At 39.5% G+C, this 20875-nt stretch overlaps 1 protein-coding gene across 1 annotated transcript in view; it reads right to left on the bottom strand.

The window, feature by feature from the left end:
- Positions 1 to 252: 252 nt before the first annotated feature.
- The window catches only part of LRIG3 (leucine rich repeats and immunoglobulin like domains 3), a 50642-nt gene continuing 30019 nt past the window's right edge, over positions 253 to 20875 (bottom strand). The window contains exons 6-19 of the mRNA XM_059184774.1: positions 19990 to 20133; positions 19531 to 19674; positions 18965 to 19108; positions 17951 to 18031; positions 16958 to 17029; positions 14005 to 14076; positions 13358 to 13521; positions 11038 to 11358; positions 9632 to 9913; positions 8038 to 8490; positions 7093 to 7251; positions 5328 to 5471; positions 4953 to 5228; positions 253 to 3730 (exon numbers count right to left, since the gene is read on the bottom strand). Coding sequence (XP_059040757.1) covers positions 3486 to 3730; positions 4953 to 5228; positions 5328 to 5471; positions 7093 to 7251; positions 8038 to 8490; positions 9632 to 9913; positions 11038 to 11358; positions 13358 to 13521; positions 14005 to 14076; positions 16958 to 17029; positions 17951 to 18031; positions 18965 to 19108; positions 19531 to 19674; positions 19990 to 20133 — 2701 coding nt within the window. The 3' untranslated portion in view covers positions 253 to 3485. The remainder of the gene's footprint in view (positions 3731 to 4952; positions 5229 to 5327; positions 5472 to 7092; positions 7252 to 8037; positions 8491 to 9631; positions 9914 to 11037; positions 11359 to 13357; positions 13522 to 14004; positions 14077 to 16957; positions 17030 to 17950; positions 18032 to 18964; positions 19109 to 19530; positions 19675 to 19989; positions 20134 to 20875) is intronic.

Genomic DNA, 20875 nt, shown 5'->3' with positions numbered 1-20875 from the left:
GGAGTGAAACTGTAACAGTTGTGAATTGCTTTGCCTTATTCCTTAAAAGGCATTCTCAAAATTCTTTAATTAAAAAAATCTAATTCTAATAAAAAGCTACATGTGAATACTGCTTATAATTTCTGTGTTCATGCATATCAATTACCATATGGGAGGGTATAGGATTCAGACCCTTGAAACTACAGTAGGAATAAGAAATTAACTTGCAATTTTACAGAAGTGAGAATTTGAGAAATGGTACACATTTCAATCTACAATATACTTTCATGTTTATTATCCTAATATATCTCAAGTAAAATCAAGCATCTTTACTAAAAGACACACATCACTCTCATATTTCTCAAAAATAAAAATGGCCCCCAATATTGGGATAACTCAGTAAATATATGTTGGCAAAACTTCCTCTCTCTCTAAGATTTTATTTATTTGACAGAGATCACAAGTAGGCAGAGAGGCAGGCAGAGAGAGAGGGAAGTAGGCTCCCCGCCAAGCAGAGAGCCCCATGTGGGGCTCCATCCCAGGACCCTGGATCATGAGCCGAGCCGAAGGCAGAGGCTTCAACCCACTGAGCCACCCAGGCACTCCAAACCTCTTCTCTCTTAAAAGAAAATCCTAACTGAAGTACCTCTGTGCCATTTTTGGACAAATCTAAAACTTCTTGAGATTCTTTCAGGACTTTCTTTTTATACATTAGTTTAAGAAATGCCTCATGGAAAAGATAAGTTCTGGTAACTGGATATTTCTAGAATACTGAAATTATTCAATTCACAAAGAAATTGTACCCCTCTTTGAAGACTCTAATAGTTTTTTTTTTTTTTTTTGGCAGGACACTGAGTTATTCAATGTGTTAATAGAATGCTGTCTTAAAAAATTGGGAGTTCTAAATTATCCTCTTACACAAGTCCAGCCACTGAAGATTCCAAGAGTGGGAGGCACAGAACAGGCACTCTGCAGTAACATTTGGTTCTCATTCTCTTTGAAAAATACCACCGTAGCACATCTATTGTAATATTGGCTATGAATTACTTCCTATCACATTAAATCAAAAAGACCAAAACCCCTCAGGTGTGTACAAATACCACATCACTTTCTTTTTTTGTACCAAGTTTTTAAAAAAATAGTACCAATGGCTTTATTCTGAGGAATACCTTTTGGTTTCTTCCTGTAAGGAGATTGTGAAAATAAGTTTGTAAATGTTCCAGAGATTATATTTTATAAAATGCTGCCTGCCACAATTAAGGAATAGTCATCTATGAACATCTTAAAAAACAGATTCTTTATACATATTAATGATGTTATCATTAGTGCTGATAATGAAGAAAAAACAATGCCAAAATTGGGTGAATATCTATTTAAGGAAATGTTGTACATGAATTAGTCTCTATCAAAAGGCACAGAAAGATTAAACTGAAATTTTAGGCATCTCTTCTCATAAATAAGCCGAATGATTTGATATTTATCTCTTTTCTGAAGTCTGTATTATTTTAGGACACTTTAATTCCTAGTAGATGCATTTTAATATGGAATCTCAATATTATATATCCATGAAAAACTGAGCTCCTCCTGTAACATAAAAATATATAACATAAACATATGTTATGTGTTTATAGAAACATATAACATAAAATACATGTTATCCATAGGTTTTAGCACACACAGTTCAAGGGAAAAATGGTATTGATGTAAAGTTAATCTAATTTTTGAATCTCAAGTGTTAATGATTTAAACCCTTGTGGCTAAGTCCAGAAAAATTAAATCCTTTAAAAGGGGTTCATAAACATTGAATAGAACCCTATCAATGCTTGCATCACATCTGGCAATAATGAAGACAAATTAATAAGATTTTGAGAATCTGGCAGGATGATAAAGTCAAAGCATACAAAATCACTTCTCTGCACTTAGTCAGCAGTGGTCCAGGGAAGGATCAACTTCCTGGACTCTGGTGTCCAAATGAAAGAAGGAAAATCTTAACTGCAATCTGGGGTCCAGGTTTCTGGCTCACAAACAACAAAGCTGTACACTCACAAAGCAGAAAAACATCACCAGCAATATATCCCCTGAGAGGAACCTGCTTTTCTAATATCTGCTTTCACTTTAACTCAAAGAACTGACAATGACATAAATTCACACCTTCTTAAGGTAAGATTTTAAAGCTTAATGTGCTATGTTAACTCTTCCCACATGTATTTAATTTCTCTTGGGCAAATGGATTTGTCTTTAAACCAGATGTAGGCAAGAAATTGCTTTAAAAAAAATCATTTTAATTATCAAACTTAAGTTTATGTCAATTATTGAAACGTCACTTAATTTTAAAAATGACTACATTCATTTTGTGCATGTATATATGCCAGTCATGTAATGCCATTTTTATCTAAATACTGTTTAAAACAAATACTTTAAATAGTTTAATAGATTTGATACTTAGTTTTTAACAAGTAGAGCAGGATGACCAAATTAGAAAAATAATTTAATTGTTAAAGAATGTTGCAGAATAGTTTAAAAGTGCCTTTTCTATTAGAACTGCTCATCCAGCAGAAAATCAGTAAGAATAGCCAACAGCTCCATCAAAATCCCATTATCACAGGGAACAGTAGATGAAAATCCACCTTTGTCATAGCTATTTTACCTATAGAAATGTGCAATAAACCACGCTCTTGTAATTAAAGGGATGGTGAATGTGAAACTATTTGGAAAAGCACAAAGCATTAGACCACATAAGGCATTATTATAATTAAAGAAACATGGCTTGAACGGTGATTTAAGCCATGGTGGCTGTATTGCATTATACCAGACTATATCAACAAATCTTTTTTTATTTGTAAAGTTAGGGATAAATTAACGTACCTCAAGTCTTCGCAGCTCTTTTTAATTTATAATGTGTTTTCACATACAATAATCTGATTTGAGTCTGTATTACCCCAACTTTGCGTGATAGGCAGAATGGTCATTTATTTGGCTCATATTTTAATGTGCTGAGTATAATTCCATCAACTTGAGACATGATAATATGAAATTATTAAGCCGAAAATGTGTTGAAAACAATAAAAACTGTAATGGTATAGATGGGGCTTGGGATCAAAATGACACATTTTATTAAATGCAGTGTGCAAAATAAAATTAAGTGAATTCTATTTAAAAAGGGTACAAGACAGGTATTATTTAAAATGCTTTAGTACTCGTTTTCAATAAAAAGGAATCTGGCATTATAAAAATACATAAAATAGTCATGGATTCATACCATTAATTTACATATGATTTTTTTTTGCATAAAACAAAGTTAAAATAGTTTTAAAAGGTATTCTTATATGAAAGTTACTCCCAGTATAAAATTTTTATAACATTTTGTAATTTTGGTCCATCTGTATAAATAAGACATTTTATCCTTTTAAAATTCATAACTCCACTAAAAAAACATAGGATTCTCTCTTTTAAATAAAAGTCCACTTGAGGTAGTATGTTTGAGCTCTTCTTTGCTCGCATTCAGTCTATGTGTCCAAGTCATAAGACTGAAAACGGGGAGTCCTATGGTTTTCTAAGGTCTGTTTATAGGTACACGTGTGATTTTCTTGCTGAAAATCTGTCCTTTCTTTCCCATATTCCTCTGACTCAGAGTCCAAGTCTGGAGAAGAACGAGCTTTCAAGGGAAAGGCTCTTGGCTGACAATCCACTGGCTGTCCAAAGCTTGAAAAGGCATCCAGATGAGCTCTCTTCAGAGGCTTTCCAAATGTTCCTGAAAGGAAGAAACCCCTTGAGCATATGGGTCCTTTGGCTAGCATTTCATTCAAAATACATTTCAAATGGAGGAGCATCTTAGCCCGTAAGCACGCCTAAGTAGGTTCTATAAGCCATTTACGGTATCAGGAGTATGTGCATTCCTGGTATGGAGAACGTACAGAATGGAGCTGGGGAATGAATACATATGTCCACTCTTTATTTCATTTCATTACTCACAGTAATAGTAATCATTGAGCAATGAAGTTCCCCAATATAATTTCTTCCAAATCCTGGCTTTAGTTCTTGCCAGTCTGCAATTCTCTATGAAGGAGATCTGGATTGTTGCTTATAAGTAAACTGTGCCTGGATATGGAAAGTGTCTTTCAAAATAATCCTTGTGCCTTGCCCTTTCTTCTTTACTGGCAGAATGTTACTTAACGGACTCAAACTCTTGTCACAGTCACATAAAACATATTTGCATTTTTTTAAAAACAAAAGAATATAAAAAAAATTACACTGTGACAAAACATAAAATTTCATAAAAGCTGGGTAAAATATTAAAAAAAAAATTTTTTTTAACACAAGATAATTTGTGGTTCATTTTCCCATATCTCCATTCAGTGAAACAATGATCTCAGTTTTTCCATGTACTATCCCCACATACAGACAAAAAAATTCACAAGCAAGTCTTGGCGCTAGCCACCGTCTACCACCCGCAACTTATGCTTAAAGGCTCTGGTAGTCTTCTCCGCCAAAGCAGTCAGCTTGGCTGACAAGCAGTTGTTGCCAGGTGGGATGATGTCCACCCTCCCTTTCTTTGACTGTGGTCAAAGGGTGAGCCACCAGACATCCCAAACCACAATCATGCAGCGCATACAACTCCACCCCAAGAGCTGCTGTAGCCCAAAACCACTTTTTCCACATGGGTGACAAATGGAGCTCCTAAGTCACTCCCAAAACTTGTCTTCTAGATGATACCACACACAGAGTTAACCAGAAAGCGTCTAAGGCTTAGTTACGGATTAGACACATAATCAAGTAAAATCCCCTATGTCTGACTTTGCCTTTAGAAACACATATACTAACTCACAGGATGTCATGACTACATGATTAAAAACAAACAAACAAACAAACAAACACATTTTCACAAGTTTGGCATCTGAGTCTCACTGCTTTCCCACATTTGCATGTGGAATAGGAGTCCTGAGTCAAGGTGTCTAATAATTTAATAAACTTACCCATGAAAGAATTACTTGAAGTAACGGATGCAGGCTCTGGACTTGGACTAAAATCCAAAGAGGACTTGTTTAGACACAAACTTTTCATTCCAGGTCCTTCATTTTGAGAGTAAGGAGAGCTGATTAACTTCCTCACATGGGAAGGCCATCCTATGTCACTGACACTCTGTTCACAGGATTCTTCTGAAGGGTAAGGACATGGGTAGCACTCCTTTTTCTTTATGTAACTGGGCTCACAGTGGTCTATTAAGGCTGTTCTCAGGTCAGGGCCACAACCTTTTACATTTGGGGACAATAACAGAAAGAGACAGAGTTAGTGCCTCTGGGAAGTCTCTCCAGGAAACAGAACCGAACTCAGGTAAGAAAACCGCATACCTGTGTGATAGGCTTCAAATGGATCTGAGCTGTACACATTCCCCTTCAAATACACAGGGCCCGAGGAGCCCAAAAAGGGACAAAGGAATGGATCCACTGCAGCTTCCACGTCGGCTTCACTACTATTGTCAATATGGCACGTCCCTTTAAAACAGACATTTCAGTCACCGAATGAATGTGATTCAAGTACCCTACAACATTCTCTCTACTTCAGGGATTTTCCATATTTGTAAATAAAAAGTTTGGATTGAACAGCATGTAAGAGGGAAAACTGGAGAAATTTATAGTAGAGTTTTAAAACATTTGCTGAGGCCTACGGATTAGTAACTAATGAAATCTGTGCCATCTTACAAAGACAGGACGTGACGAGAATCATTGTACTGCATGTGTTCACAGGGCACTGGCCCCCAGTGGCTTCCCAGAGAAACTGATCTGTGTATGCACACTGCAGCCAAAACAGCCACTGAAACACACAATGCCATCAGCACTGCCCCCTCCCTCCAGAAGGTCAGATGAGCAGGACCAGGAAGTGGCATTCAACAAATCATCTCTGAATGCCCAGATCAAAGAGAAGCTCGGCAAGGGGGAAAAAAAAAAAAAAGCTGTTGTGAGTATCTGAGTATCTGAGTCAAACAACTCAGAAATGACACTCCAGTTAGGAGTGGCCACAGCAGTTGAAGGACAAGAGATGTAGTGTAGGCGAGAGATGTTGCACTGGGCCATGTGCCTGGGGAGCAGGAACTGGGCACTGAGTGGTCTCAGAAGAGACTGTGTAAGATACGATCCCTAATGCCAGTGGCCCCTCGAGCACTCAAAGCAGACCAATCCCCAGTCCAAGCATCTAAGCGACACAGCACTACTATGTTCCAGTTCTGTTGCTTTAAACTTTCCTAAATGTCTTTTGCGTAAACCCTGCTACATTTGAACAACGCTGCAACCAAATGAGTCTAACCAGACACCCACCTGTATGTGCACATCTTCTATCTCTACACTCTCTATCACTGCCTTGCCAAGCACTTTGTGACTATTTGTTGCAATTTTCATTTCACCACTGCCTACACTATGAGACTGAGAGCACATATTCCTCCCTCTCAACTACAGAGTCCACCACAGAGCACACATTCAATAAATACCTGTGGGAAAAGATGGCAAAATGTTTGAAAAGAATGTCAATAGTTTTCTCTTTTGGAGCCCTTCATATGTACCAAGCACCGTGCAGTTTTCCAACATATCATTTTATTTAGTTTCACAACAACCTAATAAGGAAGTACTACGTAACTGCCCAAGGATACATAGTAAGCGACAGAAGAGGGTCTTGAACCGAGCCTGTGTGTGTGTCTGTGTTATGGTGCCTCCATGATTATTCTTAAAACCATGCAGTTCTTAAAGCAAGAGTCAGAATTTGATTTCCCTAACAGAATTTTAAATCATTTGACTTTTAATACCTTACATGAAACCAGTTAATGTCATTTAAGAAAGGAGAACATTCAGGGCCAAAGAACATTTATAGTGTAAAGAAAGTATCACGTTGCATGGAGAAATTAAACTTTAATTCTCCTACTTGTCTTCTCTTATTATCCAAAGCAAAGATTTTTCTGCTATTTAAGAGAATGGCATAATAGTATTTAATTTCAGCTTTGCCAGTGAGCTTGGGCCAACTCAACATACGAATGTATTGATTGCTTGTGAAAATTAATACTGTACTTGAGCCTTCCATCAGATTGTTTTGAGACAGCTACAGCCTGTGTTCCTTTTAAACACTTACCATTGCCGTCGTGTTGTGGTAAGAAAAACCCGCCTCCTGAAGACGTGACGAACTGGTGGTGGCTTCCACTTTCTGAGGAGATGTACCCATCCTGTCTGTCGGCTAAGGTTCCCTGAGATGACAAGTAACTAGGGATATCTGCGGGCAAGTTGGTCTCATCTATAATCCAACAACAGCATTCTGTTAACCAAGACCGACCATACATACCCCATAGCCTTCCCTGATGAACACTCTATACTGTTTTGGTTTCTGTACAAATCAAATAAATCTACTCCTGAAGACCCACCTTGACTGTCTAGTCATGAGGTTAGGAAGGTTAGGGCTCCCTGCTCTGGGAAGCACAAGCCAATTTTCTATTTTGCCTTCTATAGGAAGCCCCTCCCAAATGTCAAAAAAACAGATGTTTCAAGAGATAAAGCCTTGGGAATTTTTGTAGGGTAGTAGCTAAGCTTTTGGATTAAGCTTGATTTCTGCCATATTTCTGACCTAATATTCATCAATGTAAGAGCTGGCACATATTAGGTCACAGCCTGCTCCCACAGTAACAGAATCTTCCCTAGACACCTGCACACGTATGCACACGGCAACATGTGATGAGAGAGAGAACTATGGCAGAGTGTAGACCTCATAAATGAAGGGCTGCTCCTGTTCTCCATCACCTCTGTGTGAAGGAGTGGGACTGTTTTACACTGTGCTTTGGACTATATCTCATAGCCAACAGGATACTCCGATGAGGTTTTAACAAAAAGGATTAACCTTTAAACATCAGCTTTATTTTGGGCTGGGGTGTTATTTTTAGCTAACCATATTCCTGCAGCTTGAAACAAATGAGTCACCCTTCTGACATGGCCTCGGGCTGTGAGACACACATTCTGGAAGAAAATTACCCCAGGACCACAGGCACACATGACTATAGCACCCCGTGCCAAGCTTCTGTTTACACACCTGTGTTGGTAATGCTGCAATCTTCATTCCTCCGCCTTGTGTGGTATATGATGACCACCCACACGAGCGACGTGCCCACCACACAGCAAACCACTGCTATGATCACGACACCCACAGTGGCCCATCCATCATCATCTAACGACGAGGCGGTCATCTGAGGGGAGTCACAAGTGGGAGTGGGGATCACACTGAGACGCACGTTGCCTCTCTCAGTGCCAAGGGTGTTAGACATCTCACACGTGTATTTCCCGGCATCACTGACATCAGAGTCCACGATGATCAGCAGCTGATTGCCTGCTGCAAAAAAGTGCCTTTCGGTGACCACCAAGGGGCTATCATCCTTGGTCCAGTTCAGTCTGGGAGGAGGGCTGCCTCCAGCGATGCACTGCAGGACGGCGGTTTCTCCCTTGGTGACGGTTCGGTCCAACAAGGGCCGCAAAAATGATGGTGTTTCTGAAAGGACAAGTTATGTTTTCAATCTCCTAAATGAAATCAGGTTTTGCATATCGTAAGACTGACCACTTGAATTTACTAAAACTGTAACCTAATACTGTATTCGTCCACAGATTCATGCACATGCTTCTGTGAGAGCCGAAACATGGGTATGACATTCAGAATCTCATTTCATTATTTGCCTGTCATTTGTTACACCACCTGTTGAGGATAATGTTTACTGTTTTTTAAATCTCTCACACTCTAGACAAGATTGGGAATGGTGGAAGAAGGGCAATGCAAAAATCTTCTAGTCAAATGTATAAAAGTAATTTCAAGGGGCACCTGGATGGCTCAGTGGGTTAAAGCCTCTGCCTTCGGCTCAGGTCATGATCTCAGGGTCCTGGGATAGAGCCCCACATCCGGCTCTCTGCTCAGCAGGGAGCCTGCTTCCCTCTCTCTCTGCCTGCTATTCTGCCTGCTTGTGATCTCTGTCAAATAAATAAATAAAATCTTAAAAAAAAAAAAAGTAATTTCAAGCATGGGGGGTATGTTGATGGGTGGAAAAAATCAGAATGTTTAGATTTTTAAGGGGAAACTTTCTAGTGCTAGACGTCCAAACCTATGCATAAATTCTGAAAGGACTTTTATTACTTGGTGTTCGCAGGTTACGTTGCTCAACTCTGAGTTTGCTCAACTCATAAGAAACACATATGATGAACATGTTCACATTTTTTTAAAAGCTCCTATTCAGGCAAAAGATGAAAGACAAACTCTGATTTCCAGAATGGTAGGGTAGGTCTAGAAAATAGAGTAGATCTTTCCCAAACTGCTAACATGTTCTGTATTTTTATATGTGCTTTACAGTGTGAAGACTATCAGTCGCGCCTGTGTGATGGGAAGAGGAGAGCAGAGGAAGTGGAGGCAACAGAGCATTTACTTTTCCCCTTGGAACAGAGGAAGCAGAGTCCTCTATCTCACTGGCCACGGGCTAAGACGTCATGTACTCTGACTTCAAAATTCCTGAGAAGCCATTTGTTCTCTCCAGAGAAGGGCAGTGTCCTATGGATTACCTCTCACCCTTACAACTCCTGACACGTAGGGCCTTTGAGTCAGCCGGCATCTTTAATTTCTATCCCAGAATCTGATAATAGCCACTTACCCAGGACAGTCAGAGTTGCGTTTGCAGAAATGCTTCCGGCACTGTTCTGAGCTGTGCAGCTATAAACCCCGATGTCCTCTATCTTCACATCCACGATAAAGAACACATCATCCTCGGGCATAACATGCATGCGTCTCTCCCTCGCGGCAGGGAAGTCTGTGCCCCCATCCTTTTGCCAGGCTATCTGTGGTGCTGGATGTCCCAGGGCAGCACACTCCAAGCGTGCCATGGCCCCGGCACGGATGGTGAGGTCCATGGGGGTCTTGGTGAAGGAAGGAAGCACTGAAATCAGAGAAAGAATGAGGGCATTAGTGCTATGGAGTCTTAGAGGTTCATTTTCATTCTTTTTTTTTTTTTTTTTTTTAATATATACTTACAAATGCCCCTACCGTAGGTTAGGCTGGGGTTATTTCTGATTACAAGAGAAGGAATCTGAAGTTGAGATAAGGAGATTCCCTCAAGGTTACACACAGGTACAGAAATTATCATAAAGTCAGGCCGAGACATAGGTCATCCCCTGTACAAACTGAAGGTCTTTCTCCTATTTTCTAGTTACTTTTTAGTTTCCTCAGTAATTATCTGTGAGATCTTGGGCAGATCAATTAATCTCTTTGTACCCTGGCGACTCACTTCCTCTTTCCTTTTTTTTTTTTTCCAAGTCCCTTCTGCCTCTAACATTCTATGACTTTAGATATGCGTTTTCTCCTGCAACTTTAAACTCAAAATTGATCTGCGTGTCAGTCCTCAGCAATCATTTGTAGAATGACTGCATTAATGAATCATATACAAAAATCTTCTACCATGGAAAGTACAAATGATTAATTAATACAGTGGTAAGGTTCCTGTCATAAAAAATGTATTGAGGTCACACAGAGCAAACAATTATAATTTTTATTAACAGCAACTAATACTTATTGCATTTGGTGAGCATTCACTGTATTCCAGGCTAATCCTTTACACCAATTATTTTATCTAATTATCATACCTCTATAAGATATGTATGATTGTTCCTAATAGAAAGATGTAGAAATGGGAGGCACAGGATGGTTAAGTACTTTGATAAGAGTTACACAGCTGTATGCAGGAGTGGCAGGAATCAAACCCAGATCTCTGAATTAAAGGTGGTGTGCTGTAATGCTTCACGGCCTCCCACAGCCGACAAATACATTGTGAACTCCCCAAGAAGCACAAGCCGTGTGTCATTCGGTTCTGTGCTACCCACCATGGTGGGGTCCTCAATGCAGTCCCCGCTGATGCAGATTCCAAGTGTCTTAGTTTTGCAGAGTGAGAGGTAGAGAAAGGGCGGGCGAGGTGGGGAGCTACAAACAGAAGACAGTAAGAGAAAGAGAGAAAAACCCAATCTAAAAGGTGTCTTTAAATGCAAACGGAAAAGTTAGATCACGTACTGTTGACTGTAAGCTTGGCTTTGACTGAGTAGGATGAACCGAAGTGATTGGAGATGACGCACTGGTACTTCCCTTCACTGGTAAACTCCACGTTGCGGAGCCGGAGGATGGTGGTGTACTCCATCACCTCTCCACCTTGGGCCCGCAGGTGTGCATAGTTTTCCATTTCAGCATCATGCAGTAGTTCATTGTCTTTTTTCCAAGCAAACGTCATTGGGGAATCACTGCTGCTGGCGGCCGAGCAGACAAAACTCAAATTGGAACCTTTTATTGCCGACTGTGTTTCTGGCTGAACAGTGATCTGGGGTTTAGGAAAGTCATCTGTCCAAGAGGGAGAGGAGGAAACAGAATGATTTTAAGGCTCGACAGTCCAAATGCTACTCAGTTTTTAATACCAAGAAACCCAAAACAAGTGAGGGCTTAGGTTTTATACTCGGTGTAGGTTTCACAGGTGGACTACCAGTCCTCATGTTGAAATGATGGCCTGGGAAGGTGTTTATAAACACCTTTGTTCACTTCAAATAGGGGCTGGCACCTATTTATCAATCATTAACTGAGAGACTATTATTCTGGAACATAATATAGTTTATCCTAGTTCCCTTACACTTTTTTTTTTTAACATAAATATGAGAAGAAATCAGCTAAGAAACTTCTAACTCATGGATCATCTTTAAACGCTACCAGTAGGAACTGCAATTTTTTTCCATGTTATCCACAAAAAAGCCGCAGCAAAATTAAGAAATCAATATCACCAAAGACAGTAATTAACACCCCATTCACTAAAAACAGAACCCATATTAAAGAGCAGTAATCTTTAGATCAAGTTGAAACAAATAATTCGGCCCTCTCAAACTCCCTGTGAGAGCCTGGCTTCAGCCTGGGGTTGAGGGTGGACTGTCAGTCAGGCTAGGCCGCCGTGCTTCACTGTCAGAACTACATGATAATTAGAGCTGGGCAACTCTTTCATTCCAAACGGTTATTTTTAGTTCTCTGTTACTTTTTGGAAAAGTTACCTTTTTTGAGCTGCAGTTTCTTGGAGATGGTCTAAACCCAGAAGGAAACAGTTTAGATCTACCAAAATGTATTATCTGCACGCTCTGGAGAAAGGACACCCGGTGGCCTGCATGCGTGTGCGTGTTTGTGAGGGGGGGGGTGCATGTGTGTGAGTGAATGGGCTGTGGGAAGGCTCTGGACGGACCAGTGCGGCTCATGTCCAATACCACGCTGTCATCAAGACGTTTTCTGCTTCTGTACGGCTACTCTAAATTTCTCATCTGATTAATCAATGTTTAGATTCACAGTTGAGGGACTGAAAGAAAAATCCAAGGATACTGTAGACACGTCCCCAAATAATAGAGAGTTCTTATCTTGGGACTAAAGAACTGCAAAATAAGCACCATGGGAAAGGCATGGCTCGGGCCCTTCTAGATGAATGCCAAAAGCTTATTTAGATCCAAAAGCTACATCAGATGTTTTATTTCCAGAAACCGTTGGCACTGTTTAATGCTGCAACCTAAAAAAATATATTTTTCTTGTACTTGACTAGACAATCGTAGGCAAAGCAGTTTCAAATAAATTTTTAAAGGCCAACGTAAAATTAGGTTCTGTAATATCACTAAAATTTAAGCAAACTTTGATTTTATGTTCTATATGTGCATTTATTTTTACAAAGGTCTCCATGACAGTGAATAGTAAACAGCAGTGTAGTGTAGTCGACAGAAGCCTGCACCAGGGAGAGGAGAACCTGGGGTTTTGATCCAGATCTGCTGACTAGCTATGTGAGATTTGAGGTTTGAGATTTCTAGCACTGAGATTCTTCACGCTAGAACAATGGACCTTATGCTGACTGATAATAAATTCAAACTTCCTATTATTTATAATGCTTTAACTGCCGGGAGCAACATTTTTAGCAGCCTGTAAATTATGAACTGATAATTTTCCCTTCGTACCCCAATACACAGCACTGACATGGGTTAGTTCAGCCTCTCTACAAGCCTGGAAGTGGGAAGGGCAGTCAGCACACGTCCAACTTCACAGACACAGACGCAGACACAGAGATTTAGGAAGAAGTGAGGGCTGTGACTGCCCATCAGTGTTCCCAAAATCCAACGTCCTTCTCATTCCATCAACCCACCCCCAGGTCCAAACAGAGACATTTAAGGACATTCTCTGTCATCTATAACATTAAAATCATCAGCACACCATTTTCATCTACCTCAGCAGAAATAAAAGCTTCATCAAGGCAACACAAGCTTATTCAAGACCATTCATTGGCAGGAAAAAAAAGAAGAATGAAGACAGAGGCAACAGTCACACTCACCGCACACAAAGCCATCTGGGCTAACAGCAAAAATACTTCTTCCTTTTAGCAGCTGAGGATGGGCACAACTGGCATTTACAAAGCTCTGAAAGTTGTTTTCCGCCACCCACTGTGGGAGCCATTTTAGTTGGCAATCGCACAAAAGGCTTGATGTATTTAAATGCCTGAGGAGAGTAATTATGTTCAATTCGTTTTATATGAAATGCAGATTCTATGAGTAAACTAACTCAAGTAAATATTAACAAAGCAATGAATGTGGAAACCAAATACACACCCCATGCAATAAATATTCTCTCGTCCATCTTAAAATGTACGAAACGTATTAGCACCATGTTGCTGCTGTTTCTGACCTACTGAGGGAGAAGTGCTGATACACTGAAAATACCTCACTCCTGAAGGTTTGCTACCCAGGTCAGGCCTTGCACCACATTAGGTCCCACACATTTAAATTGCAAATTCATCAAGAAGAACAGAAAGAAACTCCTCTTCTCAACAAAGGGAACAGATCGCCACCTCCCTTTGCTTTCTGGGATAAAGATCAAGCTAAGAAGGCACTAGATGCTTTTTATAGACCCGTGATCTAGGCTGACATGCCCCCTGACACCAGGCTTCCTTTGAAACTCTTGGAAAAGAAAAGGAAAGCTTACAATTGCTGAAGTTTCTTCATTTGTGAAAATGCATTGCCTTGTAATGACATGATTGCGTTGTCACTCAGATCTCTGAAAACAAATCAAATACATTAGAGCGAATTATGGTCACTGCCTGCCTCAGGCAAAAGCTGGGCCCACACTGCCCACCCCATTCACCAAACTACTCCATGTGCTGAAGTGCACCAACCAGGCAACTCCAGAGAACCTGTTAGGAAGCTTCGATCAAAGAACACGAATATTTGTACCAGAGGCAGATCTGTTAGAGTAAAAAAGATTTGCTTTATATCCTCATGTCTATGTTATTGGACTCAGGAGGGCCTACACTGTTCTGCTATATATATATGCTTTTTTTTGTAGTTATATGGTTTGTTCTACTGTACTATTTTACTGTTTTTCAATATTCAAATTAGTAACCAGTAGTAACTTTTAAATACACAAGTAAAATTACTCATAGTTACGCTTTTTAAAAACCCTATCATGTATAATACTTTCTATGATATGCACTGGGTTAAAGGATTTACATTTACATAGTATTACATTTATTCCTCACAGCAACCCAAAAGAAGTTGGTTTTACTACCTTGTTCAGCATGAAAGGGGCAGATAAGATATGAACTCAATTATTTTCCATTTCAACATCTATGCTCTTGGTCAGTAGCCCATTCTGCCACACACAACTCACGAATAGACAGCAAGGTGTTCAGACAAGATGCACTTGCTAAAACACACTTCGGGCAGGACATTTATAAAACCAGAGGACATTCTAGGCTGACTTTATTTTTAACTAGTGCTTACAAGCAGTTTGAATTAAAGCAGTCTCTACAACGATTATTATTCTGTTTTTCTTTTATGGGGTCAGAGTATACAAAAAGGATTTTGAATGAGATGAGGGGCAACACAGGGCAGAGGGAAGGTACCAAACATGGGCAGAAAAAGAGGCTGGGAGAGTCAAGAAGGTTTTGAAAACTGAAGCAGAGGTTAATGCTCCACTGATCCACTAATTCCACTTTCCCAGAAATGGAAAGGGTCAGATGACAAACCCTTTGGCTAGTTTCCCTTTGAAAATAATTTGTTTCAAGGAGTCCAGCAACACTGGTCTGCCCTTCCAAATTCTGCTTTGCAGAATCACCCTACTCCAGCCTGAACGCGTCTGTCAGCATGGCTAGCAATTTGAACCTCCCTTAAACTAATAAGTGAGTCAGGAGACAGAAAGACGGTGGCAGATCATAGGGAAATCGTCTCTCTCAATACACAGTGCAAATGCAGGTTTGCCCAAATGTGTTTTGAACTTCTTTTGTCCAGGTTAATAGATATTAAAACTTTTGGTTATAAGCATTCCCTCACAGAGTGGAGATATTTTGTACCACTTTGCACTTTTGCTGTACAAGCGTAAATATTCCCATAGTTGTTAAGAAGCTGGTTGGATCAGTGCTCATGCGGGTCTTGACTCCTTTTCAGGGTGACTAGCTTGCCCTCCTAGTGGCTGGAAATACCTGTGTCCCTAAATATCATTTCAAAAATGTGTGCCAGCAGTTACTAAGAGGGGATGGCGCAGAGACTGTGAAGACAAGAGCTAGCGGCACAAAGACTTGGACAGCAGAGGCAGTCCTGATATGAGTCCTGCCTCAGGCAATTCTGAGCTGATGGGCTGGTAGCAAAACAGAACAAGAGATGTGGTATATATACACAATGGAATACTATGCAGCCATCAAAAGAAATGAAATCTTGCCATTTGCTACAACGTGGATGGAACTAGAGCGTATCATGCTTAGCGAAATAAGCCAAGCGGAGAAAGACAACTATCATATGATCTCCCTGATATGAGGAAGTGGAGATGCAACATGGGGGGTTAAGTGGGTAGGAGAAGAATCAATGAAACAAGATGGGATTGGGAGGGAGACAAACCATAAGTGACTCTTAAGCTCACAAAACAAACTGAGGGTTGCTGGGGGGAGGGGGGTGGGGAGAACGGGGGTGGAGTCATGGACATTGGGGAGGGTATGTGCTAAGGTGAGGGCTGTGAAGTGTGTAAACCTGGCGATTCACAGACCTGTACCCTGGGGGATAAAAATATATTATATGTTTATAAAAAATAAAAAATTAAAAATTAAAAACAAAAACAGAACAAGAGACAGAACAAGAGAAAGAAGGTAGAAAAACAGGTTGTATGTTTTATAATTAAACAACAGCAATGACAAACTAATGCAAGTCTCAAAGTAATGTCACTACCCTCCTGATGTCACTTCTAAGGACTATGGGGAATTTTTTTTTAATATTTTTTTCTTTGTGCAAAGATTTTATGTATTTGACAGAAAGAGAAACAGCAAGAGAGGAAACAAAAGCAGGGGGAGTGGGAGAGAGAGAAACAGTCGTCTCCCCGCTGAACAAGGAGCCCAATGTGGGACTAGATCCCAGGACCCTAGGATCATGACCTGAGCTGAAGGCAGAGGTTTAACCCACTGAACCACCAGGGCACCCTTGCTTTTTTAATCTTTAAAATGCAAGTCATCCATCTTAACTGTTCAACAGAATCAGTGGACACTCAAAACCTCCACTTCTTTAATTAAAAATAAAGGTAACAGGAGCTACTGAATAATTTTCTTATGAGGATTAAATGAGACTATATATAAATACCCAGCATAATGCCTGATGTATAGTAAGTGCACAATAAAGCATCGGTTTTTGAAAATTAAATATATCACTACTTAAGAAAAATAACTCAAAGAAAACCCAATAAGTATAGTTCCTCAAATGCAAAGGGAAATGTATACCTATATGCTTCCATATAGATAAAGATACATAGATAAACAGGTAGAAGATAAATAGATGTGAAAATATATTTCATGGTTCAGAGAGAATGCCAACAAAATTACATTCTAGTTTATCTTTCATGACACATAAAGAGATAACCATCTTAGATTCCTTTAGGTAACTAAATTCCAGTCACTCACAGATGTTCTAATGCGTCCAAACCGGTAAAGGCTTTTTTGGTAATAGATCGAATCCGGTTTCCCTGGAGTATTCTGAGGGGGGGAAACAAAAAATTACATTGGAATAGTTAAAGACATTTGGGGGTAGAATTCTCATGAAAAGAATCTCTTTTAAAATCATTGTGGAAAAAAGGAATCACTGTGAATAATTCTATTTTCTTCAGTTAAATGATATAACCTTCACAAGCGTATTCATGCCATCTATTTCAGCAATACAGTTCAGCATGATCTCAAACATTCAACAGAGAGCCCAGCAAATATAGGTATTCAGTAAGTTACTCCAGCAGTTAAATTAAAGCCGTGACTTTCAAAGTCTTCTTAAGAGGTAGAAACTTCCTTCCAGGTAAATGGTTTCAGAACTATAATTAGTGAGGCAGATAATAGTGGAGATCTTCTCCTTACCCTGCTTCCCCACGGATACTTTTATCATTCACGGACGTTTTGGGCTACATGGAACTCAACTTGAAAACTTAAAACATAAGGCCACTGTAAGGCCAAACAGAAGCCTGTTTTTTGCCTGTATTGCTCAGTGCCCACTGCGGTATTATCAGGGGACACTGGATCGTGTCACTTAAAAAGTCCTGTGAGCAGAATGGAACACTCATTTCAAAATGGTGAAATTAGGAAGTGTCCTTTTACACAATGATAAGCCCAAGATTCTAAGTGCTCAAAATAATTTAAAATTCTTGTCTAGATGTTAAAATAAGTCACATCTCCCCAAAGTGTTGAATAAAACCGCCACACCAAGGAAGAAAAGCACATTAATACCCATCTTGTATAGCTAGCAACACTCATCTGGGGAGATGGCCAAGGGAAGCAACCAGATTCAGCCTCTAGTTCTAAACTCTCTCAAATCTTAAACTGTAGAGTGGACTTCAATGAGTGTAGGTCAGACAGGGGGTTCAACGGGTGTAGGTCAGACAGGGAGGCCACCATGAAGCAAATCCTACTCACAGCCGCCTCAGTTTGTCGAGCCCAGAGAAAGCACCGTTCATATCTTCAATAGTCCAGGAAATTTCATTGTTTTTCAGATCCCTAATTATAAGAAGAAATGTTAATGAAACTCGTACCATCTCTTCACAAAAGATACAAGCATCTCCTCAGAGGAACACTCAGAAAGCCAAGATCACCACCCAGGTGGCATGTAATTCGTCATAAATTCCTCATAATCCCCCATATCATCTCCACCCTTTTCAAAACAATAGAAAACACTTTCTCTCTCCCAACACTAAGTTTTTGCTCAAAATCAGGAGAGTTGATTCTGTCCTATTAATTCCTCTATCAAGATGACTAAATTCTGAAAGACCTGAACAGTCTGAAAAATACATTAAACTTTAAAACCACTGATCCAACCACACAAGTAGGAGTTAGCCAAAGCACACAGCATGTCTTCCAATTATGTAATGCTTCAAATAGTGAACAGAGCAAAAGTTTCTGACCGTGCAAAAACCAAAAGCCCATTGCACAACAATAAAATGAACATTTCAGATATTTTTCAAAGGTCAATTAATCCAACTCTCTCTTCTTCCTCTTAGGACAGTGTTCAAGCCTGAATATAACTGGTATACCAAACAGGCATCTTCCTTTGCTCCCCTTGTATATCTTTTTGTTCTGGGTAATTTCTAATCTGCATTTTTATAAAAATCGGTAGATTTATAAAAATATCAGTGGATTTTAGAAAAATCAGTGGATTTAAAATCATTTCTTTTTGAGCAGTTGCCAACTTCCTGGAGATCTGAGAAGGTTAAGTATAATCACCAAACCAATCTGATTGTTGTCCTTTTTAATCTAAGAAACACATATGGATGAAATGGACTGATTTTAATCCAACTGATCTGGGAAAGATTAAGACACTACTTCTGAGGCTGTACATATTTCCTTCACAACAAAGGAAATCTGCTTGGAGAAAAGTGGGCACATTTAGGAACCAATTAGGTGCATGCACGGAGAGTAAAATGTGTAACTTACAAAGTCTTTAGACTGGAAAGCCCCCGGAAGGCACAATCAGCAATATAGCTGACTTTGTTATTCCCAATGTGCAGTGTATTTAGTAAACTTAAGCCCAGGAAGCTTGAATCATCCAACCTCGATAAGTGATTGAAAGTGAGGTCCCTGTTTAAAAAAAAAAAACAAAAAACAAAGAATAAAAAATAAATAGTAGCCTTTATTCTCTAGTTCAACACAATGATTTGTTTTCAAACAACAGGTAATGTATGTAACCCCAATAATCCTTATTTTAACACTCTGCCGTCTTAATAACACTTAGGTAAACATTATTTGTAATCCTACTGGTTAAAAAAAAATGCTCTTTATTTGAAAATAAACAAACCATCACTGATTTAGCCCATGTGGCCTCGAACTCAAACAGTACAGCTGGCTTCAACTTATCACAACAAAAATATGACTAGGTTGCATGTGAACAAAGCTGTCACCTTGGAAACTTTGTTATGAAAATTTCACAGATCACTGGTAAGAAGCTCATGCTCCAGCAGGATCCCTGCTCTCGGACCTGAGGAGAATAAAAGGCAACTCACAGCTCGCTGAGTTTCTGGCAGAACTCCCAGGCATCGGGGCTGATCCTGCTGATGGCATTTTGGCGGAGATGAAGTTCCTGCAGCATCAGCAAGCCGTAAAGCCAGCCTTTGGTGATCTCTGTTAGGTTGTTATGGTCCAGCTGCCTACATTTACAAGAAGAATCAAAAGCAGGATCACAAGCTCATTATCTAGTCTCTGCAAAGGAGACGTAGGATTACAACCTATTACATATTCCCATTGTTACGAGATGTTTAGCTTTTGTTGTATGAAGACATCAGCAAAAGATACCATGGGCTTATAAATTCCCAGTCATGTTACCTGAAACAAAACTGAGTATTAAACTATAAGACTGTAAATTATGAGATTTTTAACATAGGACCTCAAACAAAGCTACGACATATTCACTGAGCACTCCACGATTGTACTATCAAAGCAGGAACTGTGATAAGCACACTTACAAGATTTCCATGTTGCTCAGCCCCCAAAAAGCTCCATCCATAAGTGTTGTTACTCCATTTCTTTGCATTTTCAGAGACTTTAGAGCACCGAGTCCTTGGAATGTGAGCCCATCTACGTTTTTAATCTTGTTCCGGTTCAGTTCACTGCATTGGATAGAAGAGTTAAATAGTTTATATGACAAAATTCTGGGGGTAGTAATAAAATATGACATTATCACAATACAGTTAAACCAGCAAGTGTTAAATTACATAGAAAGTTTTAAATTTCTAAACATTTTTATTGAGAAGAATTCTGATTTATTAGCAGGGAGTGAATTTCCTCCTGAAATGTGTGATATATTTTTGAAAAAATGAAGTATTTTGGAAAAATGAAACTAGACTACACTTTAGTTTCTTTAAAACGCTTATCTACTCAGTGTATTTGTTTTTTAAACTATCTAGAGTTAGTATACTGAACATTATGTTAAAACATGTGATCTATTCAGGGGCAGGGCCGCCAAGCTTATTCTGCTTACAAAAGTTGGTTACTCTCTCTTTCAAAATTCTTTTTTCTGTTTAATGCTTTCTCTTCAAGGCAGTCATTTTCAACCTTGGTTGCACACTGGGATCACCTGGAGAGCTTTAAAAATTACCAAAGCCTGGATCATACTCCTAGAGGTTCTAATATAATTGGTCTAGGGTGTGGCCTGGACATTGGGATTTTTAAAAGCTCCCCAGTGCCTATAATGTGCAGCCAAGGTTGAAAACCACTATATTGTAGGAGCCTGTTCACAGATCATTCCACCACTATTAACGAGCAGCTCTTTGCAGCCACTTAAGCTATCAAAGCCTCCTGGAGTTGTCAGTATTATTTTCATAAACCACAGCTGTTGGGCGCTGCCATGAT

Source organism: Mustela lutreola, chromosome 8 (genome assembly GCF_030435805.1).
Source record: "Mustela lutreola isolate mMusLut2 chromosome 8, mMusLut2.pri, whole genome shotgun sequence".
NCBI lineage: Eukaryota > Metazoa > Chordata > Mammalia > Carnivora > Mustelidae > Mustela > Mustela lutreola.
Note: the sequence above shows the minus strand (reverse complement) of the source record. Positions and strands in the feature narration are given on the sequence as shown.